General features: G+C 43.3%; 1 protein-coding gene across 1 annotated transcript in view; it reads left to right on the top strand.

Annotated features, from left to right (window-relative positions):
• LOC126271908 (cytochrome P450 6k1-like) overlaps nt 1-11,228 on the top strand; it is a 36,698-nt gene extending 25,470 nt beyond the window's left edge. Inside the window, exon 5 of the mRNA XM_049974298.1 lies at nt 10,767-11,228. Within this exon, the coding sequence (XP_049830255.1) occupies nt 10,767-10,939 (173 nt within the window). The 3' untranslated portion in view covers nt 10,940-11,228. The remainder of the gene's footprint in view (nt 1-10,766) is intronic.
• Nucleotides 11,229-14,416: the final 3,188 nt, after the last annotated feature.

Genomic DNA, 14,416 nt, shown 5'->3' with positions numbered 1-14,416 from the left:
ACTGTTGCTCCTGGGGTATCGGCGAGGACCATTCGCAACCGTCTCCATGAAGCTGGGCTACGGTCCCGCACACCGTTAGGCCGTCTTCCGCTCACGCCCCAACATCGTGCAGCCCGCCTCCAGTGGTGTCGCGACAGGCGTGAATGGAGGGACGAATGGAGACGTGTCGTCTTCAGCGATGAGAGTCGCTTCTGCCTTGGTGCCAATGATGGTCGTATGCGTGTTTGGCGCCGTGCAGGTGGGCGCCACAATCAGGACTGCATACGACCGAGGCACACAGGGCCAACACCCGGCATCATGGTGTGGGGAGCGATCTCCTACACTGGCCGTACACCTCTGGTGATCGTCGAGGGGACACTTAATAGTGCACGGTACATCCAAACCGTCATCGAACCCATCGTTCTACCATTCCTAGACCGGCAAGGGAACTTGCTGTTCCAACAGGACAATGCACGTCCGCATGTATCCCGTGCGACCCAACGTGCTCTAGAAGGTGTAAGTCAACTACCCTGGCCAGCAATATCTCCGGATCTGTCCCCCATTGAGCATGTTTGGGACTGGATGAAGCGTCGTCTCACGCGGTCTGCACGTCCAGCACGAACGCTGGTCCAACTGAGGCGCCAGGTGGAAATGGCATGGCAAGCCGTTCCACAGGACTACATCCAGCATCTCTACGATCGTCTCCATGGGAGAATAGCAGCCTGCATTGCTGCGAAAGGTGGATATACACTGTAGTAGTGCCGACATTGTGCATGCTCTGTTGCCTGTGTCTATGTGCCTGTGGTTCTGTCAGTGTGATCATGTGATGTATCTGACCCCAGGAATGTGTCAATAAAGTTTCCCCTTCCTTGGACAATGAATTCACGGTGTTCTTATTTCAATTTCCAGGAGTGTACTTAGTTCATTGGAGGTAAGTGTGAATCACAAGAACTCTCAATCATGTAGGATGATAGTACACTGCTTTTACATACGGAGGTACAATAAATCAGTAACTACATAAAAAAGCTCTCTCAGGTCGTGTTGTTATATTGCCATTTTCTTTCTATGCACATGCTGTTCTTTGTCTTTTTTTTTTTTTGCCCATAGTAGGCTCCTGATGATAGGATCGTATTTTTGAAAAAGTTTCTATCTTTCACATATTTAATGCATTTTTCTGTAGAATGAAAATATTTCATTTTTCTTGTCTTCATATTGAAAAATGAAGTTTTTTTGTCGATAGTCTGTAAACATGGTGGACCACTAAGACATTTGGGAAGGTTATCTGTAGCCATAATGGCGAGACCAATATGACACTTCGTACACGAGATGATAACGGTCAGAAAGTACCTGCCTCATATATACGCTTAAATGTGTAGTTAATGTGTATCGAGGTTTCATGGGTAAAAGTGCAGCTTCCAAAGCTTTGTGGAGGACGGCGAGTAACTGACAACATAGGAGTGCACAGGTTAGATTTGCAAGGCTGTTGGGTTTACATTTTGGAGCACCTGAGCATTCACTACGAGAGTTGTGAACACGCGGTTATCCCATTGATAAGATGCACCACACACTCTCTTGTGGCCTGCTCCACTCTGATTGAGCCACACATCACGGAGGCTAGCCGTGGAAAGTATTTATTTATATACGCTCCTCCAGTATCAGCATTAACCATGCACAGCACTTCGCTAGGTAATGAAAGCATATTAATTTTTGCCGGCTGGAGTGGCCGCGCGGTTCTAGGCGCTACAGTCTGGAACCGCGCGACCGCTCCGTTCGCAAGTTCGAATCGTGCCTCGGGAATGGATGTGTGTGATGTCCTTAGGTTAGTTAGGTTTAAGTAGTTCTAAGTTCTAGGGGAGTTATGACCTCAGTAGTTAAGTCCCATAGTGCTCAGAGCCATTTGAACCACATTCTTTTTTTTTTTAAGAAAACACACCTAAAGTTCCGATGTTTTGACTCTTAGGTCAGTGCACTTTATTCAACGATTTTCTAGTGATAAGGTTTGATCCCTGAAGTGCGATTGTTGAAGATTTACAAACGCATGTATTTCTCTGCCGTAACCTCTACATGGGATTAAAAACATATTCCCACAAAGAGCTTTAGAAGTGGAAAAAATAAGTGAGGACACTAGAGACGTAACACGAGTTCATACTGGGGAAAGGAAGGACAGAATTATGAAAATGATACGTCCTTTGCAAAAGAACCATGCTAGCATCCACCTTAAGCGAGGAAACCATAAATCTTCCATAATGTGTGTCCAGTGCTTTACCACGGCAGTACCTCACTCTGTTTGTAGCTGTGGATACATATGAACACCAGTGTTCTAGCACTATGGTATGTCGCACACCGTACATCTATTGAGTCATGTGGAGTCCAGTGTTTCTTCACTGAAGTACCTGACTCTGTGTGTAGGTTTGAAATGGTTTAAAGGGCTCTAAGTACTATGGGACTTAACATCTGAGGTCATCAGTTCCCTAGACTTAGAACTACTTAAACCTAACTAACCTAAGGACATCATACACATGCATGCCCGAGGCAGGATTCGAACCTGCGACTGTAGCAGCAGCGCGGTTCTGGACTGAAGTGCCTAGAGCCGCTCGGCCACAGTGACCGATGTAGGTTTGAAGACAGCTGGAATACCACACTGGTAGCTCACTCAGTGTGTAGTGTGGTGGCAAGTGGAACTTAATGCTCCATCATTGCATACATCACTTGTCGTGTAGATGTGTAGATGGTAGATGCCGCTGTACTACATTTGTGGTGATTCAGTTGGTGTGCAGCTGAGTAGACAGGTGAAACACAGTGTTCTACTACTTCAGTACTTCACTCAGTGTATTGATTTGAAGACAAGTATAATGAGTGTTGCACCACAGTGGAAGCTCCCTCGCTGTGTAGGCATGTAGACCGATGGAAACCATTGTTCAACCGCCATAGTAACTCACTTGGTGTGTAGGTGCAGAGGATGGTGCAATGCAGTGTTCTGGATCTGCGATTCGTCACTTGGGATGTAGGCTTGTAGACAGGTGAAATCCAGTGTTCCATTACTGGAGTATCTCACACGGCATGCAGGTGTTGATGGAGGTGGAATCCAGTTTTATACCTCTACAGTACCTCATTTGGTGTTTAAATTTGGAGACAGGAGGAATCCAGTGTTTACCACTGCGGTACCTCACTTAGCCTGTAAGAGTTTTGACTGGTGGAATCCAGTGCTCCTTCACTTGATGTCTCACTCAGTGTAAGGATGTGGAGACAAGTTAAATCTGTTTTCCTACCACTGCAGTAAGTCTTTTGGTGTGTAGATATGTAGAAAGGTGGAATCCAGGGTTCTGTCATTATGTTACTTCATGATGTGTGCTGGTGCGGAGACAGCGGGTATCCAGTATTCTAACGCTGTGCTACTTCAGTGTATAGGGGTGGGTACAAATGGAATCCAATATTCTGCCAATGCTGTACATCACTTGGTGTGTTGGTGTCTACGCGGGTGGAATCTAGTGTTCTAGCACTATGATACATAACTTGGTACGGAGTAATGGACTCGGATCTTAAACCATTGCAGTAATTCTCTCGATGTGTGGTTTTGGAGACAGACAGAATCCAGTGTTCCACCACTGTGATACATTACTCAATGCATAAGTGTGGAGAGTGGTGGAATCCAACATTTTCCCACTGTGCTAATTCAGTTGATGTGTGGGTGAGTAGACAGGTGAAACAGTTAATTATTTATTTCAAGTTTCCGCTACCAGTCACAAAAGTGACTGGTAACAGAAACTTGAAATAAATAATTATCCTACACAGTCACGGCTCACAAACATAGCCATTATGTCTGAAAATAATAATAACAGGTGAAACACTACTACGGTACTTCACTCAGTGTGTTGATGTGAAGACAAGTATAAATCAATGTTGCACCACAGTGGAATCTCACTCAGTGTGTAGGTGTAGAGAGAGGATGAGCGTGGCCATAGTTACAATTCGTTAAAATATGCTTCTATTTTCCTAGTGTTATCATTTCAGTTTTCTAGCTGGTTTGTAGGACAGATGCACCTAGTTATTGGTCTATACTCCTGAAGTCAATGTGTTGTAGAATTGTGGAACCAGTTTTATGCCCATGTATTGTGACGTTTTTTGGAGAATAAAATCTGCCCTACAATACATCAACATGGATGTCTAAGGCAGAGATCTTGTGAAAGTCAGCTTGATATGATTATCTATGAAATCCACAGCGCTGTAGACGCCGGCGCTCGGATGGGTGCCGTGTTCTTTGACTTCAGAAATGCCATTGATGTAGTCCTCTACAGATGTTAAGCGAAAAGAATAGGATCTTTTTGAGTGTCAGACCAGATTTGTAACTAGATTCAAGAGGGCCTTGCAGATAAAATGCAAGACGTGGCTATTATCGGAACAAAATAGACCTGTGTAATGCTAACTGCAGGAATACGCTAACTGTTTACAACACACATGTAAGTGATCTACTGGATAAGGTCATGAGCTCTGAGAGGCTGTATGCAGACTATGTGGTTGTCTATAATAATGTCGCAACGTCAAAGCATCGTTGGGATCGCCTACAGGGGAATGATTAATTGCGCAGGGAGTCGCAGTTGACTGAACCGTGATTTAATTTCAAAGAATATTCTCAAAAATTTATTTTATTTACTAGCGATTGATCAAGAACATTAACACATTTAATCACACTACGTAAGCATGGAAGTAGTTGCCAGGGAGTTGCTGATGAAATCATAACCAAATCCTTTTAACAAATGTGATTATTATTCACTTTAATAGTGCCTAAAAACATTTTTTAAAAGAAAGAGATTTAAAATTATAATCAGAGAGCACTCTCTAAATATCAAAGTTACAATTTATTCAGAGACAGAAAGAAACAAGTTTTGACTGTATGAGCTTCGGGCAGAGAACGTTGCCGCCGTAGTTACGACCGCTCACAACAGCCTCTGAAAGACTACACTCGTGCAAATCTGGAACACAACAGATAACTTTAAACTAAGAGTTTTAACAATTTACATAAGCACACAAACTATGCACCCCACGTAGGAGGGATGGAAATGGTACAAAACACTAACAATTAAAACTTTACTCTTGCCACCGAAGGTGCAACTTGACTTTAACTTCTAAGAAAAGTCTTACGGTTGCAACTTTATACACTAAAATGATCATTTTAAAAAAAGCCCATGAAATGCAATCTTATATAAAATTCTACAAGGTTGGCCAAACAATAGTTAAGATGCTCTACAGTACACAGATACCGCCTCTCAAGATTATAGGCAATAATATCAAAGTTTCCAAAGATCAAAACATATTTCAGGTATTAGGCCGTTACAGTCCAAGCAATAAATTCGTTAACACACCAGATCCGACAAACATAACAGAGGCAGCTACTAACGTACGGTAGATTGATAGGGAGATTACCGAACAACCCGAACCGCAGGTTGCTCTAACCCGCCTCTACTCCACAAGGGAAAAAGGACCACCCAATTTATGAACAACTACCTTCCCGCGGGTGGACAAACGGAGAAGAATGGTGGCACGACCCCAAAGCAAAACGGCCGGTGACCTCACCAAGAAAACAAGTAGAATTTAACAAGACTAAGTCAAACAACATATCACCAATCACTTAACTTCTAATAAACTTCGATTTCTCAAGAAGACCTGGCGCAGCACCCCCAAATCGCTCTCCCGAACCGTCCGGTGCCAGCCGCTTCAACGGACGCAGGAAGGCGCGTCGATCTCCCGTCTCAAAGCGTCGCAGCTCGCACCGGCCAGACTAATGTCGTGGGTTGACTCGTGCTGCTCTCGTCTCGACCGCCAAGTCACTACCCCTCGCTATACGGCGCGGCCCACTGGGCTCACCTGGCGACCTCACATGCGCTGACGCTCAAGACGGACAAATCATCTTGTGTCTCAGTGCGCAACCGACCAACCGATCGATCCTACCGCCAATGACCATTGCCTGAGCAAACTCGAGCAGACTGGCGGCCTAACGCGCAGACTCAGATACAGGGACTAAGCCCCGACCGAGCGACCACTCGCTGAGTTCCCTTACTGGCGGAGTGGAAAGACTCTCATTTTGTCGGCTTTAAAGGTTGATCTGAAGGACACTAACTGCCTAAAAAATGCGGACGAGAGACAGACTAGCAAGCTGGGGACGAGAGACTGACCCAGACTGCACGACTGGCGAGTTTATAGCGCCCCTTAAATGCACGTAAACAGGCAACCTTTCCCCTTTCCCACCAGAGGGAGACACCAAAGCTGCGACTGCCACAGCGGCCCCACCGCCAGAAATGGAGGGCGACTGCTTCACACAACGCGCTGCGGCGCGCTCTTCAAAACAGCAATTTTTACCACGGCTCATTGACGTTCTACGTAAATAAATGTAACATACTGTGCATACATTGGAAAGGAAATTCACTATGATACAGTTACATTAATTCTGACGAACTGGTGGAACCAGTAACTACCGTAAAATGTGTAGGAGTAACAATTCAGAGACACTGAGAGTGGAATGACCACATAAAACTAAGAGTTAGAAAGCATATCCAAGACAGAGTCATAGGTAGAATCTTAAGGAAAAGTAGTAAATACACGCCAGAACTGGCTCACAAAACGCTTTTTTGATGGATTCTTGAGTACTCCTCATAAATCTGAGATACCTACCAGGAACCATCCCAGAAGTGCGACACTCATCTGGAGCAAATAAAACACAATCGTGCTCCTCGTCCAGGCGCTGAAGCCCTAACGGATGTCGGCCAGTCACGTGAGATCCTTTTTAAATGCGGCCTCATGCGAATGCGGTATGGAGCCACATGTTGTCTTCTCGTTCAAGTAGCTCCTCTTCGCATCACGAGAATTAGTGAACCCCATACTAGTTCTCTAACCAAGAAAAAATCCTTTGTAGTAATGAGAACCGATCATGGGTCCTCCGCATTGCAGTCATTCACGCTGACCACTGAGGTGGGTAGGCAGACATCTAGAGAAAAGTCTTTTCATGATGGATACTTCAAGCAAAATAAGCTATACTTTTTTCCAACCCATGGCGTTAGTTATGTCATAGACCTTTAGATCCCAGTCAAACACATATCTTGTGCATTAAGGTCATCTGAAGTGATGTACTTTCTGTTTAAACTTAGCTTGTGCACTCCTATTTAAAATAAAATACATGGAAATAATAACGTCCGCCAGCAGAGGAAATAATTAGAGATGTAGCAAATGAAATAAGATTTTTTGTGTATTATATTTCTGTGTCATCGTTAAAGTCTCGGTAAGACAGAATGGAGTAGTGCGTGCTGGAGACTCCCTGTGTACGTGACATTAACGATCGCCGCTTCAGACATTCCAGGACCTTTCTTATATTTAACAGTTTGTTTTGCCTACAGATGCTAACGCGTTGTGAATATCTTTTTTTGCTATATCCGCAAGAGTTCACTTTAAGTATCATGTTGAAGGGAATTGCTAAGATTCCGAGGGATCTTGGAATTCTTTATTGTCAGTTTTTTTAGAGTGCCCAGAAATACTCGATAAGGATTGAGTAACGTGTCGCAGCCTATAAGATGTGTGGTAAAAATGTAATTCTGAGATCTGTCATATGTGCAGCTGTACAAAAGACCTCAGGTTTCTGCTGTAATTACAGGGGTGAACAACAGTATGGAAACACAAAAAACATAATTCAGTGGCATACGCTGTAGGAAAACCGTTGGCATTCGAAAGACCTTTCCGTCTTCTCGGAATTGATAATTACAGGTCCTGTGTGGTTTCAAGGGGTATCGGGTATCTTATACCAATCTTCCTGCAAAATCGTGATAAGCTCAAGAAACAATGATGGAGGGGGTAGCGATCACGCACCCTTCTCTACAAAGTAGACCAAAGGTTCAATTACGTTCAGATCTGGTGACTGTCGGACCAGAGGAGATGCTACAGTTGATCCTCGTGCTCACAAAACCAGTCCTGGATGATACGAGCTGTTTGGACATAGAACCTGTCGTCTTTTAACACAGCGTCACCTCTAGGGAATAAACATTGTACCATGGGATTGACATGATCAGCCACATTTGTCACGTAATCCTTGTCAGTAACGCAGTCTCACAGACTAGCAATGCACCCCAAGAAAATTCACGAGATGGTCACCGATGTCATGTTTCACTTTTGGGATGTAAACTCGGCCAGAAGTTGGAAAGAGCGACATTCTTTCATTGCTCCGTAGTCCACGTCGTAAGGTTTCGGCACCACGTTTTCCTGTTATAGGCATTTGCAGTCAATGATGTGTTGTTATGGAACTCCAGCTGGCTTTGAGTTTCCCAGCTTCTGGTGCTATCTTCGCATTGTTTTGCTGCTAACAGTGTTCGTGAGAGGGACATTCTGTTTTGCAGTGACTTTTGCAGATACTGTCCTCTTATTTTTCGTCACCGTCCTTTTCAATGACCGTCTGTAAAGATCATTCAACACATACTTTAGTCCGCGTTGTAACTCTTAAGCACTCCGTCGTGAGGCCATGAGTAGCCTACCGGGACCATCCGACCGCCGTGTCATCCTTAGTCGAGGATGCGGATAGGAGGGGCGTGGGGTCAGCACACCGCTCTCCCGGTCGTTACGATGGTATTCTTGACCGAAGCCGCAACTATTCGGTCGAGTAGCTCCTCAATTGGCATCACGAGGCTGAGTGCACCCTGAAAAATGGCTACAGCGCATGGCGGCCTGGATGGTCACCCATCCAAGTGCCGACCACGCCCGATAGCACTTAACTTCGGTGGTCTCAAGGGAACCGGTGTAGCCACTGCGGCAATGCCGTTGCCGCGTTGTAACTTAGAGGACGATGTTTTTTACTTTCCCTGTATCCGGTAGAAATCTACAACATGGTGCCTCTTGAAACACCAAAAACGTCGCCTGCCTTGGATACATACGAGCACCAACAACTTGCCCTCCTTACAATTCACTCGGCTCCGAGGTAACTCAGTGACAGCACTGTTCTGCGCACGATTCGCACTTGTGACGTGTTGAGGACAATTCTCAGGCACCATTCGTGGACAGACACAAGAGTGCAACGTGCAGGCTTGCCTAGCAACTGCATTTATGTTCAAGGGTGCGTTTCTCGCTGTTTTTCCATTTTTTCCAAGAACTGTAACTCGTTTTGTGTTTAGGATTCGCACGAAATATATTTCAATGTATATTAACTGGCACCTTTGTGGCTTTCAGCAATACTCCTACATATTATTCAGCAAATCCAGAAATTCGCGTCCAGTCACCACGTGATGTGATACTAAATTATTCAGCGCTAGAAAACTAATACTACCGCCAACTGAACTCTTTTTCTAGCATTCCTACAGCAATGGAAAACAGGTTACCTTCCATCCGGAAGGCTGTTGCACGCACTGACTGTTATATTGACATGTAAATAACAGATTTCAGCTATCAGTCGTCCGATTTAAATTTTATTGGCAGATCTAGATTTCAGCTAGAAATTAGCCATTCTCAGTGCGCCGGCCGATGTGGCCGAGCGGTTCTAGGCGTTTCAGTCTAGAAACGCGCTACCGCAGGTTCGATTCCTGTCTCGGGCATGGATGTGTGTGATGTTTAAGTAGTTTAAGTAGTTCTAAGTTCTAGGGGACTGATGACCTCAGTGCTTAGAGCCATTTTTGCCATCCTCAGTGCACTATCATTTTTGATCAATGCATGTAATGCCTGTTGGTCGGGCTTCGTCCACAGTTCATTGAATATTCATTGAATGATAGTCCACTGAGAATGGCTAGCTTCTAGCTGAAATCTAGATCTGCCAATAAAATTTTAAAAGGACGACTGATAGCAGAAATCTATTATTTACAAGCAATGGAAATACTCAATGTAAATGGCTTTCTGACAATGACGTATGTAGGGGTTGTAACTGCATCGAACTCATATTCAGCCTTCAAATACCACAGATACCACAGTGATGAAATGTATAGCAAATTTTAATGCGAAAATCACTTCCTTTGTAGTACTAAGATAAATGACAAAATGAAAACATTAAACACCACATCTCCTAGGTCTGACGGGTTTCAATGCTAAGCCTTTCTTAGGGTCTCCATATCGCTGCCATTCAATTACGGCAAAAAGTTGTCGGATGTGGTTCTGAGTTGCGTGAAAACTTAAAATGCATTCCTTATGCAACTATGTTGTCAAATCGTGGACTTCATTACCTTTTTTCTTACAAAATTTCGTTCGAAAGTTTCAGACAGAGAACTTTTCTTACAAAATACCGTAACTCGTTGTTTGCAAGAGGTTGAAAGCGCACCTTGTTGCACATTCTCTCTCTCCCTCTCCCTCTCTCTCTCTCTCTCTCTCTCTCTCTCTCTCTCTGCCTTGTGTGTGTTTCTCCCAGCGACTATTCCGTTGTGTGGGTTCTATTTTTTTTCAAGATTTTAAGAATTTAATTTTTTTCTTTAATTCTTGATCGGAGGTGCTTCATCACGCTTCAGACAATTAAACTTAGGAGGGAATTCACGTCGGCCATAAACCCTTGAATGATATTAACTTTGTTCTGTGACCTACAGTACTTAACTATTTGTGTATCCTGTATTCTGAGGTGAAGATTGGGAAACAGCCCACAATTCGAGTACACGAGCGTAGGAACTCGTCTAACCGCACTCAGGCTATGTTATGTATCAAACTAGTCGTCTCACAGTTTTATGCGGGATACTGAGTGGAATGAATTTTTTAATTCATTATTTCGTAATTTCAAGACTGAAAGCACGTAACATTATTTTTAGGACCACCGATGAAGTGATGGCTCCTTTATTTTGTTGCAGGCATGCGTTTTGGCTTAATGCAAATGAAGACGGCGATAGTACATCTGCTGTCAAAATTTGTCGTACTGCCTGTGGAAGACAAGCCGCTACGGATGGATCCGAGCTTCCCAGGGCTTACACCAATCGGCGGTATGAATTTGAGGTTCGAGCGGCGACAAGAGCCTGCGTGGTGAGACCTGCAGCTGCTGTGGAGAACTCTGTGGAAATGTCTGTACACACTGTGTTCACATCCGCTGACAAGTGGATCCAGCATTAGGCCTCTTCTACGATGGAACACTAGCACCACCTGATAAATCAGGCTGTTGTTTAAGAGTGTGGATAGTGTGCAGTTTTCCACTGATACTACCGCTCTAACAACAGATGCCAATCTTTTTTCCTGTATTTTGTTGAATGTTCATTAAGACTGATATCACTGTCAAATGGAATAATTGCTCATTTAAATATAAAAATGTTTTATAGTAATGCGTGCCATTTACTTACCTTGTTGCTTCTGTGTGTCATGGAGAACAGTTGAAGACCATTCCTCACTTGAAACTTGGTGCAATTAGCTGTCTACTGTATATCTATTCTGTGTTTGAAATATAAACACGTTCGGTAAGTTTCCTGTTTGTCTACCGTTGTGAACATGAATACTGATCATGCGATACCTTCTATCTTCTTGTGCTTCCACAGATGATTAATATGAAATTTAAGAAAATCATCATAACTGTGACGCAGTGGCTAGCACACTGGACTCGCATTCGGGAGGACGACGGTTCAATCCTTCGTCCGGCCATCCTGATTTAGGTTTCCCGTGATTTCCCTAAATCGCTTCAGGCAAATGAAGGGATGGTTCCTTTGAAAGGGCACGGCCGACTTCCTTCCCCGTCCTTCCCTAATCCGATGAGACCGATGACTTCGCTTTCTGGTCTCCTTCCCCAAAACCACCCCAACCATCATAGCTGTTACCTTAGGTGGATTTAATAACCAGTGGGCAGTTTCATCCTATACGAACATCCTCAGGTGAGCTGCAGTTCAACAAGGTAGAATTAGATGAAATACACCAAAAGATGCACATAATATATTATGTGTAGCGTTCCAGAAAATATTCAACAACAGTTTTTAGAAATGATACAAAGTGATAGGAATATTGTGGTGTCATGATTTAAAATAGTGAATCGCCCAAGAGGACGTTGAAAGGTGCCTTGCAATACGACGAATACAACGCTTCACTTGGTCGACTATGCTTGGTGTAAGCACAGCAAGTAGTAGGTGCTACGTACAGACTTTGAAGCGACATGCAGAGCTATACTGGGCCGGCATTGCAGGGCTGATCAGTAAAGGAAGTAAACGTGTAAACATACCGCTTCACATCTATCATGTGCGACATATCGATTGTGAGGCACCGTAACTGTATCAGACAAAGGTAATGACTTGAAGTTCGATAATGTAACCAAGTTAGTACATGTATATACAATCTTAGTTTCAAATTAAAACGTAAAATTACATAATACGAGTGCAATAGCTACGCCATGAAAGCCTAAAAGAAATTTTTACAAGAACGAATTATAGAGTCGACAGTCACGTGAAAGAGACACAGAACAGCTACTCTTACGTTTTACAACAACTGTGTACAACCGAAAGTAGATCAGGACAATTGCGTACAATATAGGAGAAGCTGATAGTTGTGATTACACATCATTATGAATGATGGTTAAAAAATGTTTTGGAGAATGAGACGAGCACATATCTTCAACCATGAAAGAGAAAGAACTGATTGAAATTGGTCAGACATGTAATTTTCCCAAATCGTTAGAAACAGTCAGTTGAAAGTTCTTGTACAGAAAGGTTTCAAAAGAGTGCGATAATATCTACAGCCTCTCACCTCATTCCAGAAAAATTCTGAACTAGAATTTACTTACTCAGTCAACCTACCGATAAAACGTTTCACTGAAAAAGGTGTTGCTTTAAGCTTAGAACACTAACAATACTGCTAAAAATAAACAGTTATTTTGAGAAGTGTGGATGAAAAGTATGTATATTTCATTACTATGCAACTCCATAATACACAAAAAAATGAAAAGACTTCACTTATCAAGCACGAGGAATTACGCTGTTCTCCCTGCTGAAAGCAAACACTGTTTGCAGATGAAAAGTATATATATTTCATTACTATGCAACTCTGTAATACACAAAAAATGAAAACGACTTCACTTATCAAGCACGAGGAATTACGCTGTTCTCCCTGCTGAAAGTAAATACTGTTTTTATCGAAAAAGCAGATCAACGGATAAAAATTGACTAGTATTTGGGATGAGTAAGAACCAAATGCCCATCGAACCATCCTGAGTGACTTTCGTTACGGATATCTTTATTCGCCTCATGCCAAGGCTGAGTTGGTTTCTTTAAAAACAATCATCATTGATTCTGTATTCCGGGTTTTGTGCAGCTTGCTTGAAACTGGTGAATAACACTCTATATATAAACAAAGCAAAGGCTGCTGGCTTTATTGTTTATTCATACACCGAAGAGCCACAGAAACTGGTAAACCTGCCTAATATCGTATAGGACCCCCGCGAACACCCTGAAGTGACGCAACACGACGTGGCATGAACTTGACTAATGCCCGAAATAGTGCTGGAGGGAACTGACACCTTGAATCCTGCAGGGCTGTCCGTCAATCCTTAAGAGTACGAAGGGGTGCAGATCTCTTCTGAACAGCACGTTGCAAGGCATCCCAGATATGCTCAATATGTTCATGTCTGGAGAACGTGTTTAAACTCAGAAGAGTGTTCCTAGAGCCACCCTGTAGCAATTCTGGAAGTGTTGTGTGTCGCAGTGTGCTGCTGGAATTGCGTGTGTGCCTTCAGCATAGCACCCAGGTTCAGATTCATGTGCAGATAGTTTATAATCCAAGATGGCCCCTGGGTTTTGTACTGACGATATAGACAGCATGTAACCTCCCCCTCACTTATCGACCTTAAGCGTGTAACCTCCCCCTCCTTGTCGACCTTAATGACAGTGAAAAATTAAATCGCGTGTACCTAATGGAAATTTGGGAAAAGCAATCGTCACCGAAGTTAATCTGTCGGTAAAGAGGGAGGAAAGGGTTACATCTAAATGAAAGGAAAAATGCAAATCAAACAGGTGGACATTGATTTTGAAAAGGGGTAAAGTTAATAAATAAAGTAAATGTGCGGCCGTTACGTTATCAATTAACTAGCGGTCATTAGATATTTGAGATTTAGGGAAAATTACGGTCGCTAGTCCTATGGACAATTACTATAGTAACGGAAAAAGAAAGGTTATTGCACATATAATTAGCACTAGAAGCGTGGCAACGGAAGATTGACACGTGTAGTGTGAAAACTGAAAGTTTGTCAGAAGTAACAAATTTCGCTACACGCTGACTTAATTTAGCAAAAGAATTAATTTATTTTATTTATCCGTGTCAGAAGCATTTACAATATATAAAATAATGTACAATATTTACATGTTGTTTGTAAATACATTTACAAGATAATTATTTTCACTTTTGCCGCCCCGAAGTTAGCGACCTCTATTGCATTTGGCGTTGCACGTAGGAGGTCTTCTGTTGTGCATGTTGCTGGACGTTGGGTACACTGGAGCAGGTGGGAGGTCGTCTGCGTTGCTCCACACTCACAGAGTGG

The sequence above is a fragment of the Schistocerca gregaria genome, chromosome 5, assembly GCF_023897955.1.
Source record: "Schistocerca gregaria isolate iqSchGreg1 chromosome 5, iqSchGreg1.2, whole genome shotgun sequence".
Classification (NCBI taxonomy): domain Eukaryota; kingdom Metazoa; phylum Arthropoda; class Insecta; order Orthoptera; family Acrididae; genus Schistocerca; species Schistocerca gregaria.
Note: the sequence above shows the minus strand (reverse complement) of the source record. Positions and strands in the feature narration are given on the sequence as shown.